Source organism: Aethalodelphis obliquidens, unplaced genomic scaffold (assembly GCF_003676395.1).
Source record: "Aethalodelphis obliquidens isolate GAN/ISIS:26980383/991018 unplaced genomic scaffold, ASM367639v1 scaffold7, whole genome shotgun sequence".
In the NCBI taxonomy this organism is placed as follows: domain Eukaryota; kingdom Metazoa; phylum Chordata; class Mammalia; order Artiodactyla; family Delphinidae; genus Aethalodelphis; species Aethalodelphis obliquidens.
The window spans coordinates 69,152,188-69,177,386 of NW_020837951.1; the positions used below are offsets into that span (position 1 = coordinate 69,152,188).

The window sequence follows — 25,199 nt, forward strand, 5'->3', positions numbered from 1 at the left end:
ACATGTGGGATCTTCCCGGACCGGGGCACGAACCCGTGTCCCCTGCATCGTCAGGCGGACTGTCAACCACTGCGCCACCAGGGAGGCCCAACTAGCCATATTTTTGATGAAGGCAAAGTAGAATTGACACAATACCAATGTAGAGTATGTGAGAAAAGCTGAACCTCAGTTTGATGTCCAGCAGAGAACACACACAGGAAAGAGAATCTTAGGGAACAGGCTTCATGCAGTGTTGAGGCCTCTGTCTTCACCAGAGGATCCATACAGGAGAGAAACCATACACCTGTGATATCCATCACAAAACACTCATTCATTAATCTGCACTGCATGGTCATAAGAGGATCCATGTGAAAAAGAAAACATACTGTTGTATAGATTGTGGGAAATGCTTCAACTGCAAGAGAAACCTCACTGCTCACCAAAGAATCCACTTAGGAAAAAAACCATGTGAGTGTCTCCAGCAGTGCTATGAAATAGAAATATATTGTACTATGAGCCACAACTGTGAGCCACATTTATAATTCAAAATTTTCTAGTAGCTGTATTAAAAAGTAAAAAGAAATGGTTGATATTAACTTTAATAATATATTTTATGTAACCCCACATTTCAAATATATTATTTCAATATATAATCAGTATAAAAAACTACACGATATTTTACAGTCTTTTTTGTCTTCTAAGTCTTTTAAATTCAGCATGTATTTTACACAACAGCACATCCCAATGTGGATTAGCCACGTTACAAGTGCTCAGTAGCCACATGTGGCCATTGGCTACTGTATGGGACAGTGCGACCAAACCTTTCATAAGCTGTAAAATTTTAAATGCCATGAAAGTGTACACTAAATAACATCTTACGTAATTGCCCCAAAAGATATCAATTAATTAAGTCCAAGTCTTGTCTTGGCTGGAGATAAAGTTAAAAGTGATTTCTTTTTTGTTTTTTTTTGAATTTTATTTTATTTATTTTTTTAAACAGCAGGTTCTTATTAGTTATCCATTTTATACATATCAGTGTATACATGTCAATCCCAATCTCCCAATTCATCACCACCACCCCCCCCCCCGCCACTTTACCCCCTTGGTGTCCATACGTTTGTTCTCTGCATCTGTGTCTCAATTTCTGCCCTACAAACCAGTTCATCTGTACCATTTTTCTAGGTCCCACATATATGCGTTAATATACGATATTCGTTTTTCTCTTTCTGACTTACTTCACTCCGTATGACAGTCTCTAGATCCATCCACGTCTCTACAAATGACTCAATTTCATTCCTTTTTATGGCTGAGTAATATTCCATTGTATATATATGTACCACATCTTCTTTATCCATTCGTTTGTCGATGGGCATTTAGGTTGCTTCCATGAGCTGGCTATTGTAAATAGAGCTGCAATGAACATGGTGGTACATGACTCTTATTGAATTATGGTTTTCTCAGGGTATATGCCCAGTAGTGGAATTGCTGGGTCATATGGTAATTCTGTTTTTAGTGTTTTAAGGAACCTTCATATTGTTCTCCATAGTGGCTGTATCAATTTATATTCCCACCAACAGTGCAAGAGGGTTCCCTTTTCTCCACACCCTCTCCAGCATTTGTTGTATGTAGATTTTCCGATGATGCCCATTCTAACTGGTGTTAGGTGATACCTCATTGTAGTTTTGATTTGCATTTCTCTGATAATTAGTGGTGTTGAACAGCTTTTCATGTGCTTCTTGGCCATCTGTATGTCTTCTTTGGAGAAATGTCTATTTAGGTCTTCTGCCCATTTTTGGATTGGGTTGTTTGTTTTTTTAATATTGAGCTGCATGAGCTATTTATATATTTTGGAGATTAATCTTTTGTCCGTTGATTCGTTTGCAAATATTTTCTTTCATTTTGAGCGTTGTCATTTCGTCTTGATTGTAGTTTCCTTTGCAAAAGCTTTTAAATTTCATTAGGTTCCATTTGTTTATTTTTATTTTTATTTCCATTGTTCTAGGAGGTGGATAAAAAAAGATCTTGCTGTGATTTATGTCAAGGAGTTTTCTTCCTATGTTTTCCTCTAAGCGGTTTATAGTGTCCAGTCTTACATTTAGGTCTCTAATCCATTTTGAGTTTATTTTTGTGTATGGTGTTAGGGAGTGTTCTAATTTCATTCTTTTACATGTAGCTGTCCAGTTTTCCCAGCACCACTTATTGAAGAGACTGTCTTTTCTCCATTGTATATCCTCGCCTCCTTTGTCATAGATTAGCTGATCATAGGTGTGTGGGTTTATCTCTGGGATTTCTATCCTGTTCCATTGATCTATATTTATGTTTTTGTGCCAGTACCACATTGTCTTGATGACTGTAGCTTTGTAGGATAGTCTGAAGTCAGGGAGTCTGATTCCTCCAGCTCCATCTTTTTCCCTCAAGACTGCTTTGGCTATTCGGGGTCTTTTGTGTCTCCATACAAATTTTAAGATTTTTTTGTTCTAGTTCCGTAAAAAATGCCATTGGTAATTTGATAGGGATTGCATTGAATCTGTAGATTGCTTTGGGTAGTATAGTCATTTTCACAATATTAATTCTTCCAATCCAAGAACATGGTTTATCTCTCCATCTGTTTGTATCATATTTAATTTCTTTCAGCCGTGTCTTATAGTTTTCTGCATACAGGTCTTTTGTCTCCCTAGGTAGGTTTATTCCAAGGTATTTTATTTTTTGTGTTGCAAGGGTAAATGGGAGTGTTTCTTTAATTTCTCTTTCATATTTTTCATCATCAGTGATAGGAATGCCAGAGATTTCTGTGCATTAATTTTGTATCCTACAACTTTACCAAATTCATTGATTAGCTCTAGTAGTTTTCTGGTGGCATCTTTAGGATTCTCTATGTATAGTATCATGTCACCTGCAAACAGTGACAGTTTTACTTCTTCTTTTCCAATTTGGATTCCTTTTATTTCTTTTTCTTCTCTGATTGCCATGGCCAGGACTTCCAAAACTATGTTGAATAATAGTGGTGAGAGTGGACATCCTTGTCTTGTTCCTGATCTTGTGGACATGCTTTCAGTTTTTCACCATTGAGAATGATGTTTGCTGTGGGTTTGTCATATATGGCCTTTATTATGTTGAGGTAGGTTCCCTCTATGCCCACTTTCTGGAGAGTTTTTATCATAAATCGGTTTTGAATTTTGTCAAAAGCTTTTTCTGCATCTATTGAGATGGTCATATGGTTTTTATTCTTCCATTTGTTAACATGGTGTATCACATTGATTGATTTGCATATATTGAAGAATCCTTGCATGCCTGGGATAAATCCCACTTGATCATTGTGTATGATCCTTTTAATGTGCTGCTGGATTGTGTTTCCTAGTATTTTGTTGAGTGTTTTTGCATCTATATTCATCAGTGATATTGGTCTGTAGTTTTCTTTCTTTGTGACATCCTTGTCTGGTTTTGGTATCAGGGTGATGGTGGCCTCATAGAATGAGTTTGGGAGTGTTCCTCCCTCTGCTATATTTTGGAAGAGTTTGAGAAGGATAGGTGTTAGCTCTTCTCTAAATGTTTGATAGATTTAGCCTGTGAAGCCATCTGGTCCTGGACTTTTGTTTGTTGGAAGAGTTTTAATAGTAGTTTCAATTTCATTCCTTGTGAGTGGTCTGTTCATATTTTCTATTTCTTCCTGGTTCAGTCTTGGAAGGTTATACCTTTCTAAGAGTTTGTCCATTTCTTCAGATTGTCCATTTTATTGGCATAGAGTTGCTTGTAGTAGTCTCTTAGGATGCTTTGTATTTCTGCGGTGTCTGTTGTAACTTCTCCTTTTTCATTTGTAATTTTATTGATTTGAGTCCTCACCCTCTTTTTCTTGATGAGTCTGGCTAATGGTTTATCAATTTTGTTTATCTTCTCAAAGAACCAGCTTTTAGTTTTAGTGATTTTTGCTATTGTCTTCTTTGTTTCTACTTCATTTATTTCCGCTCAGTTCTTTATGATTTCTTTCTTTCTACTAACTTTGGGTTTTGTTTGTTCTTCTTTCTCTAGTTCCTTTAGGTGTAAGGTAGATTGTTTATTTGAGATGTTTTTTGTTTCTTGAGGTAGGATTGTATTGCTATAAACTTCCTTCTTAGAACTGCTTTTGCTGCATCCCATAGGTTTTGGATTGTCCTGTTTTCATTGTCATCTGTCTCTAGGTATTTTTTGATTGCCTCTTTGATTTCTTCAGTGATCCCTTGGTTGTTTAGTAATGTATTGTTTAGCCTCCATGTGTTTCTGTTTTTTTACGATTTTTTCCCTGTAATTGATTTCTAATCTCATAGCGTTGTGGTCAGAAAAGATGCTTGATATGATTTCAATTTTCTTAAATTTACTGAGGCTTGATTTGTGACCCAAGATGTGATATATCTTGGAGAATATTCCGTGTGCACTTGAGAAGAAAGTGTAATCTGCTGTTTTGGATGGAATGTCCTGTAAATATCAGTTAAATCCATCTGGTCTTTTGGTTCATTTAAGGCTTGTGTTTCCTTGTTAATTTTCTGTGTGGATGATCTGTCCATTGGTGTAAGTGAGGTATTAAAATCCCCCACTATTATTGTGTTACTGGTAATTTCCTCTTTTATAGCTGTTAGTAGTTGCCTTATGTATTGAGGTGGTCCTATGTTGGGTGCATATTTATTTATAATTGTTATATCTTCTTCTTGGATTGATCCCTGATCATTATGTAGTGTCCTTCCTTGTCTCTTGTAACATTCTTTATTTTAAAGTCTATTTTATCTGATATGAGTATTGCTACTCCAGCTTTCTTTTGATTTCCATTTACATGGAATATCTTTTTCCATCCCCTCACTTTCAGTCTGCATGTGTCCCTAGGTCTGAAGTGGGTCTGTTGCAGACAGCATATATATGGGTCCTGTTTTTTGTATCTGTTCAGTGAGCCTGTGTCTTTTGGTTGGAGCATTTAATCCATTCACGTTTAAGGTAATTATCGATATGTATGTTCCTATTACCATTTTCTTAATTGTTTTGGGTTTGTTTTTGTAGGTCCTTTTCTTGTCTTGTGTTTCCCACTTAGAGAAGTTCCTTTAGCATTTGTTGTAGAGCTGGTTTGGTAGTGCTGAATTCTCTTAGCTTTTGCTTGTCTGTAAAGCTTTTGATTTCTCAGTAGAAACTGAATGAGATCCTTGCCGGGTAGAGTAATCTTGGTTGTAGGTTTTTCACTTTCATCACTTTAAATATGTCATGCCACTCCCTTCTGGCCTGTAGAGTTTCTGCTGAGAAATCAGCTGTTAAGCTTATGGGAGTTCCCTTGTATGTTATTTGTCATTTTTCCCTTTCTGCTTTCAATAATTTTTTTTTGTCTTTAATTTTTGCCAATTTGATTACTGTGTGTCTCTTCATGTTTCTCCTTGGGTTTATCCTGTATGGGACTCTCCGCGCTTCCTGCACTTGGGTGGCTATTTCCTTTCCCATGTTAGGGAAGTTTTCGACTATAATTGCTTCAAATATTTTCTTGGGTCCTTTCTCTCTCTCTCCTCCTTCTGGGACCCCTATAATGCAAATGTTGTTGCATTTAATGTTGTCCCAGAGGTCTCTTAGGCTGTCTTCATTTCTTTTCATTCTTTTTTCTTTATTCTGTTCCACAGCAGTGAATTCCACCATTCTGTCTTCCAGGTCACTTATCTGTTCTTCTGCCTCAGTTATTCTGCTATTGATTCCTTCTAGTGTATTTTTCATTTCAGTTATTGTACTGTTCATCTCTGTTTGTTTGTTGTTTAATTCTTCTAGGTCTTCGTTAAACATTTCTTGCATCTTCTCGACCTTTGCCTCCATTCCTTTTCTGAGGTCCAGGATCATCTTCACTATCATTAATCTGAATTCTTCTTCTGGAAGATTGCCTATATCCAGTTCATTTAGTTGTTTTTCTGGGGTTTTATCTTGTTCCTTCTTCTGGTACATAGCCCTCTGCCTTTTCATCTTGTCTGTCTTTCTGTGAATGTGGTTTTTGTTCCACAGGCTGCAGGGTTGTAATTCTTCTTGCTTTTGCTGTCTGCCCTCTGGTGGATGAGGCTATGTAAGAGGCTTGTGCAAGTTTCGTAGTTGGAGGGACTGGTAGTGGGTAGAGCTGGCTGTTGCTCTGGTGGGCAGAGCTCAGTAAAACTTTAATCTCCTTGTCTGCTGATGGGTGGGACTGGGTTCCCTCCCTGTTGATTGTTTGGCCTGAGGCGACCCAACACTGGAGCCTACCTGGGCTCTTTGGTGGGGCTAATGGCAGACTCTGGGAGGGCTTAAGCCAAGGAGTACTTCCCAGAACTTCTGCTGCCAGTGTCCTTGTCCTCATGGTGACACACAGCCACCCCCTGCCTCTGCAGAAGACCCTCCAACACTAGCAGGTAGGTCTGGTTCAGTCTCCCCTGGGGTCACTGCTCCTTCCCCTGGGTCCCGATGCGCACACTAATTTGTGTGTGCCCTCCAAGAGTGGAGTCTCTGTTTCCCCCAGTCCTGTTGAAGTCCTGCAATCAGGTCCCGCTAGGCTTCAAAGTCTGATTCTCTAGGAATTCCTTCTCCCGTTGCCAGACCCTCAGGTTGGGAAGCCTGACGTGGGGCTCAGAACGTTCACTCCAGTGGGTGGACTTCTGTGGTATTAGTGTTGTCAGGTTTGTGAGTCACCCACTCAGCAGTTATGGGATTCGATTTTATTGTGATTGCACCCCTCCTACCGTCTCATTTTGTCCTGTCCTTTGTCTTTGGATGTGGGGTATCTTTTTTGGTGAGTTCCAGTGTCTTCCTGTCGATGATTGTTGAAAGTGATTTCTAGGTAGCAGTGACACAATACACGTTAAGCTCTTAGGAGAGTACTTAGCTTACAATAGATGATCTGTAAATATGAACAACCATGATTTTAAAAATATTACTTTTAAAAAATTTAACGGGTAATCTTTATTTCTAAGATTTCTTTTTTGTTCCGAAGGAGCATCTTATTTAAAAAGGGCAGGGTAATTTGTGACAACGTGGATGAACCTGAAGGGTATCGTGCTAAGTGAAATAACCCAGACAGAGAAAGATAAATACTGGATGGTACCACTTATATGTGGAATCTAAAAAAAGAAGTTGAACAGATATTGTTGCCGGGGGCTGGGTGGGAGAAATGGGGAGAGGTTGGTCAAAAGATACAAACTTCCAGTTATAAGATGAATAAGTTCTGAGGATCTAATGTACAACGTGGTAACTGTAGTCAACAATACTGTATTGTGTACTTGAAATTTGCTAAGAGAGTATTTAGTGTTTTTACCAAAAAAAAAGAAAAAGTAACTGTGAAGTGATGTGTGAATTCACTTGATTATGGCAGCCATTTTACAATGTACATGTAAATCATGTTGTACACATTATATTACAATTGTATTTGTCAGTTTTACCTCAGTAATGCTGGAGTAAAATCCTGTTTCACAATTTAAAATAATTAATAACAGGCAAAAAAATAAAAAAGGGCTGGCCTTCTTTTTGATTTATTATCCTGCTGCCTCTTACAGAGGATGAGAAAACTTAAATTTCTGTTCCCCACTTCCATTAACTTTGTTTTAATGGGGGTTATTTTCTCTGATTGGTCCCCTGGCCCACTTTTTTGAGTGGCTGTTCCATTTCATATGTCTGGTTATTATTCATGGTCTGCTAATATTTATAAATGAAGGACTTGATTATTCAGTGCGGGTAACTGATGTGGTCACTGCCTGCAGTTATGTGGGTTAGTGTTTCCTTTTTCCTGATTGATTTTCCCCCAAGTGCATGTATGGAGGTGATTGATAGGTTAGTGGTTTGATTCTTTGGCTCCACTGCTCCTCCTTTCAATGTGTTGAATGGGAGCTTGTAGGCCTATTCTTGGCTGTGCTATGCAGTAAGCTGGGTGTGTGTGGATGGCTCCTGTTCAGTGTGGGTGGCAAGTGTTCAACTATTTAAAAGTGGTAGGATTACGTACCTGATTGGAATATTCACTTTATAACATTTGACATGTTGTTGTATTTCTTTACAGGGATACACACGGCTTGATAAAAGCCATTATGAAATTATTACAAATGCAAGCTCTTAAGGAAGGACATGGTGGAGAGAAGAATATTCAGGATATATATAATATTAGGTATGCCTTTTCTCCTTTCTTTTGAAACTTTTTTTTTTGGTGAATTGTTAAATAAGTTATGAATTGAGACATGCTAATCCATTAAGAATTAGTATATTTAACCCAGCAAGGACTGTGAGTCTTGCCCTCTCGGAAGTTAGTATTTCAAAGAGACAGGATTGAGATAGAGTTGACTACTATATGCTGAGTATCACCAATGTGGCTTTCAGGGTTGTTTCCTTGAAATTGGAATCTTTTATCCAAAATTCAGGTCATTTGTTTTGCTCTGGGATATAGAACCATCTTCCCAATACTATGAAAACTGAAGAGTTCGTTGGACAGATGTACTAAGAGCAGGAGGGGCTTAGTTTAGGCAGGAGGGTAAACTTCCTCACTATAAAAAGTAATAGGAGGACTATTCAAGGGTTATTATTACCCAGGGCAAGGTCAGTACTTAGGAGCATTGATTTGCCTTTTTTTTTTTTGGTCACCTACAGAATGTAACATGGTAGAATTATTTTAAAAGAAACTATACACAGCAACAGTTATGTTGAAATATATTGGATTTTATGGGAGAGTTTGGATAAGGGAAGGCGTCATGCTTACTTTTGAAGGTGACCTTAACCATTGCCTTGAAAGTCCTAGAAAGTCATTTCTTAAGAGAGGGGCTCCTTAGTGAGCAGGGGATCCCAGAAGGTGCCATGTAACCAGTGTATATTGTCCTGAAAACTCTGTTCAGTAATGCATCTAGAATATGCGTTTCAAAAGAATGAGACCATGAGACCAGAAACAAGGGCACTGGTTCTGGGGGAAAATGACCTACATAGGCTATGGTGATCCAACAGGGAAAGTAAATCATACCTATGAACTGTCATTGGCTTGAGCATACAAGACCTGCAGTTTTGAGCATTTGACACCACGGCTGTCAGAAGCTGTGCGTGCCTCTCCAAAGTAAAATAATACGTGGTACCTATTACTTACGTATATTTATAGTACTTTCCTTTTGATAATAAGTAAACAGTGTCTCATATATTACAGTGATCTTTCCTGATTTTTTTTTAATGTCTTTATTGGAGTATAATTTTCCTGATATTTTAATGCTATTTATCATCTTTATTTTTATGAGCACATTATTGAGAGTTTCTTAAGTCACTTTTTAAAAACAAGGTCAGATTTGCATTTTATATATTTTTTCTTAATTAAAAAATTATTTATTTATTTATTTGGCTGTGCCGGGTCTTAATTGTGGCACACGGGATCTAGTTCCCTGACCAGGATCGAACCCGGGCCCCCTGCATTGGGAGCATGGAGTCTTAACCACTGGATCACCAGGCAAGTCCCTGTTAACATGTTTTTTGAATGTTTTCAAAAACACAGAAAAGATGGAAGAATGTAGTACAATGGATTAGTTAATTCATTGTTAACTTATTAGTTAACGTGGTTTATTTTAAATTGGGGAAGCAAAAGGAAAATTATTTATTTGAAAATACTATGGAAACTTTGGGTGTGCAGGAGAAAGTTTTCAAAATTGATAAATTTGCTTTTCTTTTTAAAATATGCATTACCTTAACCAGAAATGAACCTAAGGAGTAGATGAGCAGAACTTAATGTTTCTAGATGAGTCGTATAAGCACGTGTGTTCTCTTTTTTTGAAAGAAGTTCAACCTCTTGGGCCAGAGTTCCAGAATGGAAAATAATTCCACTTCATTGTTGTTCAGTTGGAGTTATTTACCTATTTTAAAATAGGAAAGCTATTGAAGTTTTACATTTTTATATAACAGTTTTATTGAGAATAATTCATATACCATACAATTGACTCATTTAAGGTACAATTCAATGGTTTTTAGTATATTCACAGAGTCATGTAACCATTGCAATAACCAATTTTAGGACATTTTCATCATTCCCTCAAATTCCTCACCGATTAGCAGTAGCTCTATTTTTTCCTCCACCCAGTTGGGTATTTTTAATTCAATGGTTCTCAACACTGGCTGCTCAGAACCACCTGGACATGCCTAAAAACAAACAAAAATAGGAACAATGAAATACCCTAGACCAACTGAATTAGATTCTCTGCCATGAGGCCTAAGCTTTTGTAGTTTCAAAAAGGTCCCAGGCAATTCTGATTGACAGTGAGTATAAGATGGTGTGTTAGCGGCTGTCTACTATGCATTCTGATCACCTGAGACCTTGTTGAATGGCAGATTCTCTTTCCTTAGGTCTAAGGTGGACTCAGGATTCTTGTCTAACAAGCTCCCAGGTGATGCTGATGCTGACACTGACGCTGATGCTGCTGTTTCCCCACCTGCTATAAGTAGCAGAGCTATGAGCAGCATTAGCAGTTCCTGGGAGCTTGTTAGGAATGCAGAATCTCGGACTCCATCTCAGATTATCTGAATTAGAGTCCACATTTTAGTAAGATTTTCCAGGTAGTTCACAGGCACCTTTAAGTTTAAGAAGCACTAGTTTTGATGATGATAGAAGGAAATTTTCCATCACACAGAAGAATCAGAGTTAGTGTCATTTTCATACTGATTGTCCTCACTGTGTGCAAGTGCTAAACTTTCAGTTACCTATAATGTTTCACCTGTTTTCCTATTTAGAATTAGTTTTCTCCAGTAGTTGGTTCTTTTAACTGCAGTCTTGTTTTCAGAAGACAACAGATGCAAGGTGGGGGTAGGGAGCCTAGTTTGAGGAGCTGAAATCATACTGGATATATAAGGTTTGTCTGTAGAGTGGTGGCACATTAAGAGGACCAGAATCAATCACCTGAGTTGGCATAATCCAGTAATGTTTATGGAGGGCCCTTATGTGGATGGCTGTTTGGCACTATAAATCAGTAGAGTGTAATCAAGTGTATAAGAGTCTTAAGTTCCTCCAGAGGGGATTATGGGCAGAAACACAGGAGAGGTGAGCCTGGAGAGCAGATTTCCCTCAAGAGAGCTATGATTGCCTGAGTCAAGCATAAAATTGTCATGCTGTTTTCGAATCTTCTTTGCCACATGTTGGTTAGCAATATCATCCAGCCTTGGAGAGGAAGGCTGATGAGCTCTGTATGAAAGCATAAAAAGGATACGAGAAGCTTAGAACTCCACTGAAAGGTGTTCCCTGGTTATGCCGTAGGATTGATTTAAAATGGAAGTAGCATGACAAATAATTATAAGCTTTCTGGGCATGAAACTCATCTGTGTTTTTATGGTATTAAGGACTCTGCTACTATACAGTTGGATTTTAAGTGTTTCTCACTTCTTTTTGTCCTAATAGCTGATTAATTTGAATTATAGTAAAACAGAATATGTGATCATCTTATTTTTTATTAAAATTTTTTTTAAAAATTGAGGTAACAGCGGTTTATATTACTATTTCATGTGTACAACATTATATTTTGACCTATATACACTATAGCATGCTCACCACGAAAAGTTTAGTTTCCATCTGTCGCCGTATAGTTGATCCCATTTATCTGTTTCTCCCTCCTCCTACTTCCTTTCCCCTCTGGTAATCACTAATCTGTTCTCGGTATCTATTTGTTTGCTTTTGTGTGGTTTATTTTGTTTGTTTATTTATTTTTAATATTCCACATGTGAGTGAAATCATATGGTATTCGTCTTTCTCCGTTGGACTCATTTCACTTAGCATACTACCCTCAATGTCCATCCAGGGGTTGCAAATGGCAAGATTTCATCTTTTTTTATGGCTAAGTAGTATTTAATTGTAGATATGTACCACATCTTCTTTATCCATACATCCATCAATGGGTAACTTAGGTTGTTTCCATATCTTGGCTGTTGTAAATAATGCTGTGATGAACATTGGGGTGCATATATCTTTTTGAATTAGTGTTTTCATATTCTTCTGATAAATACCCAGAAGAAGACATTTGCAAATCATATATCCAATAGGGGTTAATATCTAAAATATGTAAAGAACTTGTACAACTCAACAGCAAAAAACGAAATAACCTGATTAAAAAATGGGCAGAGGATCTGGGTAGACATTTTTCCAAAGGAGACCTACAGATGGCCAACAGGCACAGGAAATGATGTTCAACATCACTGTATTTATTAGGGAAATGCAAATCAAAACCACAGTGAGATATCTCATCATGCCCGTTTGAATGGCTATTATCAAAAAGGCAAGAAATAAGTGTTGGAGAGGATATGGAGAAAAGGGAACCTTTATATATTGTTGGTGGGAAGGTAAATTGGTGCAGCCACTATGGAAAACAGTTTGGAGATTCCTCAAAAAATTAAGAATAGAACTGCCACATGATCCAGCTGTTTCTTTTCTGGGCATTTATGTTGTCATTTTAAATGGGTCTGCCCTGAATTGCTTAAGTCGTTCCAGTTAGGGAGTGAAGAGAGAGGGAGATGTGAGGACCCAGAATGTTAGCCAGTGGCTTCCTTTGGTTCCTGTGACTTTCCTGAAGGAGCTTTAGAGTGGGTCTTCTCTTTGTTGAACCCAGAGCTCAGTGGCTCTCAAACTTCCTGTGCCTAAGAACCGCCTGGGGAGCTTGTTATGAGTACAGCTTCTCAAGCCCACTTGCCAGAGATTCCCATTCATTCAGTAGGTTTTGCAATGAGACTCGGGAATACAGCGGCTGGGGGATGGATATAGGTCATTTGTGGATCATGCTTGAGCAATATTGCTTGAGCCCCTGGGAACTTAGTGGTACCATATATGAACTTAGTAGTACTTAGCTGCAGGGAGCCCCTTGGGGTAGACTGGGAGGGGTCTTGGGTGGTTAATCATGTCTCCTGGCCTCTGTTCCGTATTAGGAAGGCAAAAGGTTTGTTTGCTCCTAACTTAGGCACTGAGGCACCAAGTTCATCTTACTGCGTCTACCATGGACATTAGAGAGTCCAAGAGCAGAACGAAACAGCAATTCTAATGGAAAAGCAATCCAATGAGAGCAAGCCAAGTGTGGATGCAAGTGAGATTTAAACCTCACTGCTCTGTGTTCAATGAGTAATTCCATGACCCCAACAAGTTAGTGTTCTGCATGGTCAGACAGTAGAGGCTGGTAGGAACAGGAGGGGAAGAGAGCCCTCAGCACCTTTCTACAAACCAAGGATGGTATTTAGTGTTTACAGTGCATAAGGAGCTCTTGCTCAGAGTTTTTCATATATGTGTCTGGAACATGCACTTTAACAAGAGATTTGGATACAGAAGTGATCTACCCATCATGCTTTGAGATACATCAGATTAGAGTATGTGTAGCCAATAAAGTCCATTTTGTGTCACTGGGCCCTTCTATAGTTCAGTGGCTTAAACAAGATTAAATGGGGATATTTAAATGGAGTTTCAATTCCCAGTGCCTTTTAGGATGGGGGTAAACTGGAAGAACAGTGAAGCACATTTGACTGCTGTGATTAAACGAAGAGCATATGTCAAGTGTCAAACTCTACGCCCAGGAGTCTCAATTCTGGTTGCACCATTAGAGCCCACTGAGGAACTTTTAAATGTATTAGTTCCCTGGGCTCTCCCTAGAATGAGTAGGGGTCAGCCTCAAGCATTGGTAATTTTTCAAAGCTTCCTAGATGGTTTCCAGTGTGCTGGTTCAACTGAGAACTACTGGCCAATTGTTGCAGTGAGGCAGTGGGGCTTCATTGTTGCCAGACCTTCAGATCTTTCAATATTAATAACATTTTATATGAAATATCCTCACTAATAAATGTTGGAAAGCAATTCCAAGTTTTGAAAATACAGGATAGGCAGACCGAACACGTTTGCTCACAGGATGCAATCCAAGGGCAACAGTTTGTGACCTCTGGTTTAGGCATTTAACTGTTTTCAAAAACTTTAAAAGCCCCTTTTTACCTGTGAACAATTTTTTTTTTTTTTTTTGCGGTACGTGGGCCTCTCACTGTTGTGGCCTCTCCCGTTGAGGAGCACAGGCTCCGGACGCACAGGCTCAGCGGCCATGGCTCACGGGCCCAGCCACTCCACGGCATGTGGGATCTTCCCGGACCGGGGCACGAACCCGTGTCCCCTGCATTGGCAGGCGGACTCTCAACCACTGCGCCACCAGGGAAGCCCTACCTGTGAACAATTTTTTTTTAACATTTTTATTGGAGTATAATTGCTTTACAATGGTGTGTTAGTTTCTGCTTTATAACAAACTGAATCAGCTATACATACACATATATCCCCATATCTCCTCCCTCTTGCATCTCCCTCCCACCCTCCCTATCCCACCCCTCTAGGTGGTCACAAAGCACGGAGCTGATCTCCCTGTGCTATGAGGCTGCTTTGCACTAGCTATTTATTTTACGTTTGGTAGTGTATATAAGTCCATGCCACTCTCTCACTTCGTCCCAGCTTACCCTTTCCCCTCCCCATGTCCTCAAGTCCATTCTCTATGTCTGCATCTTTATTCCTGTCCTGCCCCTAGGTTCCTCAGAACGTTTTTTTTTAGATTCCATATATATGTGTTAGCATACGGTATTTGTTTTTCTTTCTGACTTCACTCTGTATGACAGTCTCTAGGTCCATTCACCTCACTACAAATAACTCAAATTTGTTTCTTTTTATGGCTGAGTAATATTCCATTGTATATATGTGCCACATCTTTATCCATTCATCTGTCAATGGACACTTAGGTTGCTTCCATGTCCTGGCTATTGTAGATAGAGCTGCAATGAACACTGTGGTACATGACTCTTTGAATTATGGTTTTCTCAGGGTATATGTCCAGTAGTGGGATTGCTGGGTCGTATGGTAGTTCTATTTTTCATTTTTTAAGGAGCCTCCATACTGCTCCATAGTGGCTGTATCAATTTACATTCCCACCCTGTGAACAATTTTTATACTAATCAGTTAAAAAAGAAAAAAGCGACTAGTAAGATATCCTTTACTTCAGGCTTATTTTTCCCCTGCCCTTTTTGTTTGGTCTGAATTTTCTTTTGGTTAGTTTGAAGGGGAGCTCCTTGTTCATGAACCTCTTTTTTTTTTTTTTTTTTTTTGTGGTATGCAGGCTTCTCACTGTTGTGGCCTCTCCAGTTGCGGAGCGCAGGCTCTGGACGCACAGGCTCCGGACGCACAGGCTCAGCGGCCACGGCTCACGGGCCCAGCCGCTTTGCGGCATGTGGGATCCTCCCAGATCGGGGCACGAACCCGTGTCCCCTGCATCAGCAGGCGGACTGTCAACCACTGCGCCACCAGGGAAGCCCCTGAATTCCACTTTTTAATAACACACTATGTTTAGGTTATTTCAACATTCTCTAACATTGACCATATGGGAAGTGCAGCAGAGAACCAACATTTGCCTGGTATTTTGGTTGCAAGCAAGAATGACGAAACTAAATTTTTATGATTCATAAATTATTAGAGGCTCATTTTCTCTGTAATATGCCATTTTTTCCCTTAAAATTTTATCATGTACTTTTGCTTTTAATTTTTCCTCTACGTATTCATATTATGGCAATCTTTTTAAGATCTCTCTTGCCTCAGCTGAAGTGAGGAAATAGCTGTGAATTCATGAGCAGTAACTGCTTGTTCCAGAATTTGTGCATCATTCTGATGTGCCAGACAGTGGCTGACATGTACAAATATCAAATGTTGAGAATCTTATTTGTGGAAAGGGTTGGTCTGATCGACATCAAGCTGTACTTTCTGAAATAAGGGAATATTAAATGTTTTTGGCAGATGGTGTGCTCTGAAATGGGTGATAAGGCCAATAGTGATGGATGGTGATACCCTGAGTAGATGAAAGTTATGTACTCTATGTGTATTTGTGCGTCTCTTTGTGCAGTGTTATGAGTTTATTTAGATGGAGAGTTAGTTTTAAGAACTTAAAGATGTGTGTCCAAAAGACTGAGGTACTTTGTGATTCATACCGTTTTTGTTTTTTTTTTTCACTTATCTCTTAAGGCAAATACATTCATTCCTTAGGGCCATCAAACAGAAACAAGAGAAAGTCCCAAGGTAAATACTGACACAAAGTGCACTAAGACCAGTTTGTAGTTGTGGATGTCAAAATGTAGCTCCAGTTTTAATTTTGATAACTAGCTGCTTCTCAGCATTAAGCCTTTTTTGCATTTTCTCTTATACCCATTTTGGTGTGTGAGATGGAGTCACCCATGCGAAGAGTGCAGGAAGAGCATTTCTAGATCTAGGGAAAAGTATGTGCCTAGCTGCTGCTGTGTGAGAGAGCCTGCCCCAGGAGATCTAACAGGAGGCTGGGTGCCTGGAGCTTAGTGTTCAAGGGAGGGAGAGGCCAAGACAGAGACCCAGGGGAGGTGGGCATGGCTTAGAAGATGCAAGACCATGGCAAAGGCTTTGGGCTTTCTTTAAAGAGTAGTGGGGGGACTTCCCTGGTGGCGCAGTGGTTGAGAACCTGCCTGCCAATGCAGGGGACACAGGTTCGATCCCTGGTCTGGGAAGATTCCACATGCCTTGGAGCCACTAAGCCTGAGCGCCACAGCTACTGAGCCTGTGCTCCACAACTACTGAAGCCCGCCTGCCTATAGCCCATGCTCTGCAACAAGAGAAGCCACTGCAATGCGAAGCCTGTGCACCGCAACGAAGAGTAGTCCCTGCTCGACACAGCTAGGGAAAACCCACGCGCAGCAACGAAGACCCCACGCAGCCAAAAATAAATAAATAAATAAATTTATTTTAAAAAAAGAGTAGTGGGAAGTCATTGAAGGTTTTATTTTTAAACTTATTCTGAAAGAATTTTAAAGTTCCAGACAAGGTGCAAAAATAGTACAAAAAGTTTCCATATGCCATTTACCCAGATTCATCAATTTTTTTACCCTTTGCCACATTTGCGTTATCCTATCCGTCTCTCTATATAATTAAAAAAATATTTGAGAGTAGATTACCTATATTCAGTAGGGTATGCTTTCTAAGAACAAGGATATTCTCATATATAACCAGAGTACAGTTATCAAATCAAGAAAATTTAACATTGATATAATACTTTTATCTATGGTCCATATTCCAGTTTTGCCATTTGTTTTAATAACGTCCTTTCATACTGTTTTCCTTTTTATTTTTAGTGTATGGGCTCTAGTTTAGGATCATATATTACATTTAATTGTCATATCTGTTTAGTCTTTTAAAATTTGGAACTATTTGGAAAATTTCTCATCCTTTATCTTTTATAACATTGACATTTTTGAATACTATAAAAGTGATGCTATGTCTTTGTCAGGATATCATATCTGGAGACACTGATGTCCATCTTGCCACTCACTGGTGATTTTAATTTTGATTACTCCATCAAGGTGATGTCTGGTTTCTCTACTGTATAGTTATCATCTTCTTGTAACTAATAAGCAGTCTATGGGGAAGATGCTACGAGACCATGCAAATATCCTGTTCCTTGTTAAACTCACAGCTGCCCAACCCCCATTAATTTTCACTGTGATAATTTCAAAATGGTGATTTCCCAACTCTGCCACTCCCTTCAGATTTACTAGTGGCAGTCGAGATATAGATATGCTTTAGATGTGGACATAGTAGGAATCCCTGGGAATTCACTTAATCTATAGATTCTGAAGCCCCAACTCTATAGATTCTGATTTAGAAAGCTTGGGTGGGAGCCAGTGTGGGTACGTAGAATCCATGTATTTTTGAAAAGTCTCAAGAGATTCTGATGTGGAACTAGGTTTGGAAATCACTGGACAAATGGTTAAAACACTCAACAATGTTATATTATTTCATAGTGACATTAGACAAAGACAGTTAACTTTCTTTCCTCCTACATCTGCATCTTTAAAATGGGCACAATTAAGATATCAACCGTGGATATTGAGGTAATAAGTGAGATTCTGATTTGAACTTACTTTCTTTGTAAGGGAAATCCAAGTTATTATGATTATTTATATTGGCAGTATGCTTCACATGATACATATGAATTTTTCTAAAATCGAAAGAGGTTAATTAACTTTAAAATACTATATGACTGAGTTAAGTTTGGAATATTTTTTAATGCCTTTTTGATTGAGATATAATTTGTATACCATAAAATTCACCCTTTTAAAGTGTACAAGTCAGTGGTTTTTATTATACTCCCAAAGTTGTTCAACTATACCACTATCTAATTCCAGAACATTTTTATCACCCCCAAAAGAAGCCCCATAGCTATTAGCAGTCTTTCTCTAATACCTCCTACTATAGATATAAAAAACTGCTTACTTTTCTATCTCTGGATTTGCCTCTTCTGGACATTGCATATAAATAAAATCATACAATATGTGGCCTTTTATGTCTGGCTTCTTCCACATAGCATAATGTTTTTAAGGTTCATCTACACTGTAGCATGATTTAGTACTTCATTCCTTTTATGGCTGAATAATATTTCACTGCATGGATATATCACATTTTATTTATTCTGTAATATTTTTGTATACTTACCAAGTCCAATGAATTTTCAGTGTTATTCCCTTTTACATTTATTTCTGGAGGTAAGCTACTTTTCCTAAGTTCCTGAAAATAAACCTCCTATTCTATAATTAAGAGTAGTTGTTATTGTTTCTCATTTCTATGCAAATTTCCTTATCGCATTTATTGTTTCTTAACGAGGTTGCTTAGAATCCCGTAACACTTGAAAAAAAAATCAAGTGTTTTTTTGATTTTTTTGACCATCAGCTATTGTCGTATGTTTCTGTTGTCAAAATAAGCATTTTGCTTTTTGGGGAGCTGATTATTTCAACAGTTGAATATATGATCTAAAGGGATCTCCTGAGGTGTAGATGTTTGGTTTTATTTAGCATAAAGGAAGCATGACGCCATTATTAAATTGTCTGTACTTTACAGTCAAGCTGCCATAGGGTTTGGAACCATTAGAATGCATTAATATGTTTTATTTTGCTGAAGTTACAAAAACTTCAGTAGTTGGGGAGCCACCATTTCTAGGCACATAATATATAACTTTTTTTGGGGAACAGAAGCGTACTTTATAGTTTTTTTTGGAAGCAGGAGTTTAACAAGGCTGAATTGCAGTAATTACCTTAGGTATACTTAGCTTTAATTTACTAGCACTTACCCTTTTTTGGAGGGGAGGTCAGGACCTTCTTTGAGAATCTCATAAAAGTTTTGTACCTTCCCCTAGAAAATGTACACATGTACATGTACTCAAAATTTTGCATATAATTTCAGAGGGCTTGTGAATTCTTGCATTAATGGATAAATGAAATTTTTTACAGAAATTAGGAAAAAGAAGGTGGGAAAGAAGGGGGTATCAGTGTCAGATCTGTCCCTGAGAAAGCTCAGTAGAGTTGAGGATAAGAAAGAAGCTAGGGCAGTAATCGGGAAAGCATAGCCAATAATACGTTCCAAGGACCATCTGTCTTTTTTATTTTTCGGCATGTGGGACCTTAGTTCCCCAACCAGGGATTGAACCCTAGCCCCCAGAAGTAGAAGTGCAGAGTCTTAACCACTGGACTGCCAGGGAAGTCCCCCATCTATCTTTTTGCAGTTTGATTCTTTCTGTGGCACTGCATGTTTTGCTTCTGTTTTCATTTCCTCTTTTCTCTCCTCTTTCCCACCCAGGGAAGTCTTTGTTCACAGTTTATGGTTCCAATCACCTGGAGTTTACACTTGGGATTTAAAATCAGACCTAAATAATAATCTATACATATTATACAATCTTCCAGTTAGCAGTTCCCACTAGAAAATATTTTATAAGTTCTTCTAAGTGTGCATGCTTAATTTGAAAATCGATATGGTAATTTGCTGATAAATGTCTTGAAGAGCATAAAATGTTGTAATTTTTGCCTTAGCCTATTTATCTTATCTCTAGTTTCCTGCCGCCCCCGCCCCCCCAATCAAGGATGTAACTTAGTAATAGACGTTTTGGACCCCTCCATATCTGTGTGTTTCCCCCCAGCCATCACCTTGTACCTAAAATAGTTCCAGACTTCTGACATTGGCAGACACCTTTGCATTAAAACCCTGCCTCTCAAAATAGGGATCCTGGGAAAGGTTCATTGTGAGGGCAGAACCATTGTGATATGAAGTCTCTTTTCAAAGTCATCTTATCTTTTCCCTATCTGCGTTATAGACCTAAAGAAAAAAGAAAATTAGTCAAAAATGTCAAAATTGAAATAATTTTTGCTCCAAGTCGTCTTTTTCTGGAAAGGATGAAATGCATTGTCTTAAGACTCTATAGGATAGATAATGATTCACTATTATTGTTTAATTTTTCTTTTTTATAGTAATATTCATTGTGGAATCTTAACAATTTTTATTTTGCTTTTTTTTTTTTTTTTTTTTTGGCTGAGTTGGGTCTTCGTTGCTGCGCACAGGCTTTCTCCAATTGTGGTGAGCGAGGGCCACTCCTCACTGCAGTGAGCGGGCCTCTCACTGCGGTGGCCTCTCCTGTTGCGGAGCACAGGCTCTAGGGGCGCGGGCTTCAGCAGCTGCGGTGCACAGGCCCAGTAGTTGTGGCTCATGGGCTCTAGAGCGCAGGCTCAGTAGTTGTGGCGCATGGGCTTAGTTGCTCCGAGGCATGTGGGATCTTCCTGGACCAGGGATCGAACCCTTGTCCCCTGCATTAGCAGGTGGATTCTTAACCACTGAGCCACCAGGGAAGTCCGTATTATGTTTTTTTAATTTAAAATGCAGAGCGTTTTTTTTTTTTTTTTTTTAATCCCACTTTGGCTTCTAACCAGCTCTTTCAAATCAAAATTCAGAGCAGGTAGAGAAATGCTTTTAAAATGCATATTTGATGTAGTAAGTGCTATGCTATGCTTCTGAAAGCGCCAGGGTCACAGCTGCATACATGAAAATGCATGGTGACTGCAGGCATTGTTTCCTCACACAGAAAAGGCAATCTGTGTCTATTGCTGAATTTAAGATGTAAATCAAATCATAGCTTTCCTACATTCGGAGATGTAGCAGAAAGGTTGAGGTGACCCAAAGGTTACAAGTAACTTTTGCTTTTTGCCTACTACAAGACTAATTTTTTTTTTTGCTCCCTCTTTTCTATTAAGATTGATGTATTTATACTTGGAAAGGTGAATCTAGTTACATACCTTATTTTATTGTTGTCTCTGCGCTAGTCTAGTGGAACCACGAATTTATCATTTACTCCCTCCCCCGCTCCATTCTGCTAAGATGCATTTACTGCTCTGTGTTGCTGACAGTGTTATTAAAGGGCAGGGAGCCCTGAAGTATTAGGTACCAACTCTGCATGCTTCCTCTGTGCTTTTTTTCTCCAAACAATGTGGACTTTGAAACAATGTACTTAGAGGGGTTGTGATGTTGGTTTTTCATGATCCATTCAAAGAGTTTAAAAAGGTGCTTTGGGGAAAGTGTGTGTTTGTTACATTTATTTTAGATGTGCATTTGGCACTGAAAGGGAAACATAAGAGTAAGAAGATAGACACCCAGCTTTCGAGCTGCTTATGCTCTAGTTTAAGATAAAAATTTACCTGCATGATAATCATAATAGTACCCCATTTATGGAATATTCTGTGTGCTAGTTACTGTATTAAATGCTTTACTTAAAATGGCAGTTAAAACATTTACAAATCATGAAATGGGAAAGTGCCAAAGAACATACAACAAATTGGCTCATCTATGGCAGAAAAATAACAACAATAACAACAACAGCAACAATAATAATAACCACATTTCTCTCTGAAGGAGAAATTACAGGCACTAGAGGCCAATGAAGGGTGACCTGATTGCCTGGTTTGTATTGATTTCAATTTTAGAAACAATGTTATTCTCTTTTAAGAAAAAACAGAATCTACTGGATGTCTCAAGAGTTAGGAAATCTTGATTTAAAATTTTCTGTGGGCTTATTCTTGATATAGCACTGCATTTCTCTCTGAAGTAAAAAATATAAGATGCTTTATTTCTTTGAGATAAAAATAGGAGACCTCTGTTTTGAGGCCCTAGATTTTATTAGACGTTGGCCTTAAAGCCGTTTAAGCTTGGCATAGGATTACTAATAGTGAGAGCCATCTTTATTGGTTTCTGCCTTTACAGGATTTGGTTCCACCTCTGGTCCCGAGCAGTACCAAGATTAGGGCTTTAATGGGTGACCTGGGTTCTATAACTTTAGCACTGGAAGGTACTTAGTCTGATTTCCTCATTTTACAGATGAAGAAACTTTGCACAAGAGAGGTTATTCTCTTGCTTGAGATTACAGTTTGTTGCAGAGACAGAATGTGAATTTGGAACTCGTGACTCTTTTAATTCAGTGTTTTTCCTCCACTATTTCATGTCACCTCTCCACTTCTAGTCTTTCTTCTGAGACATGGTTGTGGCAGCATAACAGTAAATGATTTGGATGATTCTGTGTAGGCCCTGCTTATATAAATAATAATAATGATTTCAGTGTCCCACATTTGTGTTTGTTTTTCATAATTGTAGAGCTTACTGTCTGTCACTGTTTGCTTTACAAGTGATCAGGTTGATTGTATGTTCAACCCATCTATCACTTTGAATAAAGTGTTTTAGGCAACTCACTCTTTATGCCTTGAATACCAGGTTTGGGTATAATTGACATTTTAAGGCATAACCCAGGTTTTGTTTTGGTGTTCTTTTGTACCACGTTATTTCTTTTTTTGATCAACAGTCCTTCTAATGAAGAGCAAAATTTACTTTAAATTGTGGATTCTTCCATTTACCTTGACCTTTCTCAGTTGGAGGTACTTGAAAGAAGTGAGGTACTTGAAAGAAGTGGCTAACAAGCATTGAGTGAGAAGAAAGAAAAGAAAAATCTTGAATAATCCATTAATTTAAGAATCAATCCTTGAATATTTCAGGACTGAACTATACTTAGCCTTATGACTTTTTTTTTAACATCTTTATTGGAGTATAATTGCTTTCCTTATGACATTTTAAATGCTCTAGTTATAATATTTTAAATGGAAAATAACTCTATTTTCTATCATACCAAATTAGCATGCATAATATTCAATGCCGTTTGTTTATTTTGGAACATGCTTCTATGTTTTGCAAAGGAATAATTTTACATTTGTTTTCCATTTTAAGTCTTCTAGTTTCTACTCTACCGTTACTCTTGTGCATCTAATGTTAATATTTGATGATTATATTTCCATAAGAATCTTCAAATTTTGAGCATGATCGATTGATTGCTTTTGGTTCAGTATAAAGAAGGATGAAGGTGGGATAATAGTCTTTTTGAATAACTCAGGGCTAGTACCGTGTTTTTGTGAGTTTTGTGCCTCATAGTGCTTGCCATTTTACCTAGTGCGGTGGTTCTTAACCAGGGACAACTGTGGCCCCAGGGGACACTTGGTAATGTCTGGAGACGTTTTCGATTGTCATGTGCCTAGGTTGAATGCTATTAGCGTCTAGTGGGTAGAAGTCAGGAATGCTCTTAAACATCCTATAGTGCATTGAACAATGCCAACAACAAAGAATTATCTGATTCCAAATGTCAGTAGTGCCAAGATTGAGAACCCCTCATGTATGGCAGTTGCATGATAAAGTATATTGAATTAAAAACTGTGTCCATTCTATAAAGCATAAGGCTTTACATATTATTTTATATGTGTATTCACATACCAGTTTGATGATTCACAAGGGAGAATTTAGCTCTTTGCTTCAAATTCATTCTTTGCTCAAAGTATTAAAACAAAATTTTGGCAATTATAATTGATTTTAAGTTAGTTGTACTCAGTTGAAATAGTATAATATTGGTAATCAATGTTAATCAGTAGTAATATTCAACGTTTTTAATTTGGACTTCCTTTCTCCCTCGAGGTTTTTAACTTCTTGGAATCAATATTGTATATTATTCCTACAGTATTTCCACTTGGATCTGACATAATCAATTCTCTGGAAAAGTTAATTATCCAGATGTCTAAGTCAGTAATTAATCTGGATAAATCCCTATTTTATATTCTTCTTAATCTCATCTTTAGAGTTTTAAGTCTGAGATACTAAAAAGAATTTGCTGAACCCCAATGCTAGCAAAGCAGGCCTTCAACTTCATGCAACAAAGCAGAGTGGGTCCCACAATTCCAGTGAGGTAGAAGCTAAATTATAACAGAGTTGTTTGCTATATATGCATCATTCCCAATCCTACTTTAAAATTACTATCTCTTACCTCTGTTGATCTGATTTAATCTGGACAAGACTGTTTTTTTAAAGGAGGTAGATTCTTAACAGTTTTTAAACAGGAGATAGATTCTTGACAGTTTTTGGGGATGGGAATTGAGGGGTGGGAAGAGTTAGGGGGTGACTTATAAGGGAAGAGTATTGCAAAGCACTAAAGTGCTTTATGATCACACAAAAACTATGTGGCAACTTGTTGGATTTTCCTCTTAAATAGTCATGAATGCCACCATTAGCTGGAGGATTAATAGATGGTCATATCTGATGCTCCTCATTTCAATATGGTGCTTGTCAGAAGGAAAACCCATAGCTAAAATAATTGCAGTTGCTGTTCTTTCCTTTTTATTCATGTTTACTTGAACATGACCTACTGAATTCGTAATCTAAGAAGTTTGGCTGATGTGACATACCTGAGAGGCTTTAAGGATTTGTAACATTTGTGTCTTCATATCTGTAGCAACTAGAGCAGAAGCAAATTCTAGATAGGTTTAACTGCCAAAGAGTTTGGAATTTGGAAATGTGATTTTGATAGGATCTTTGAATTTTGGCATAAAAAGTTGCTTGGAGTGATCCCTTAGCAATGGCAGTAATCTGATCAGTCAGAAATAGCCTGTGCTTTAACAAACAGGAGGCTGCCAGCATGTGAAGTTAGTGTCTAATAGATTAGGTGAGGTTGAGGAGAAAATAGAGAGATGGTGTTATAATAACCAGAAACTTTGTAGTGGTGTCAGAGACGTGTTTAACATGAGGGTTTCAGTGTGATGGATCTGCCATACTTTTCTGTTTAAGAGAGAGAAAAATCAGAAAACTTCCCAACTCCTAACCTCCCTCTTCTGTGGTTTTTCACTTGTACCACTTTTCAACCTGGCAACACATTGGAATTGCTGGAAGAGTTTTTAAAAATTACTAATGCATGGGCTCCACTCCTAGCAACCCCAGTATAATTGAAGCCTGGGCATTGTATTTTGAAAAGAACTCCACAGATGAATCAGACATGCAGCCAGGGTTGAGCACCACTGCTTTATAGCAGTGCATCAGAATTGTCTGCAGAGCTATTTATTAGATCTGGCTGAGGCCTGAGAAT

At 38.2% G+C, this 25,199-nt stretch overlaps 1 protein-coding gene across 5 annotated transcripts in view; it reads left to right on the plus strand.

The window, feature by feature from the left end:
- The window catches only part of FOCAD (focadhesin), a 311,434-nt gene that overhangs the window by 50,701 nt on the left and 235,534 nt on the right, over positions 1–25,199 (plus strand). For 4 of the 5 annotated variants that reach the window (XM_027105950.1, XM_027105949.1, XM_027105948.1 and 1 more), the window contains exon 5: positions 7,985–8,089. In XM_027105950.1, coding sequence (XP_026961751.1) covers positions 7,985–8,089 — 105 coding nt within the window. Of the gene's footprint in view, positions 1–7,984; positions 8,090–17,249; positions 17,302–25,199 lie in introns of those variants that run through there. The other variant, XM_027105952.1, reaches the window with a different exon arrangement.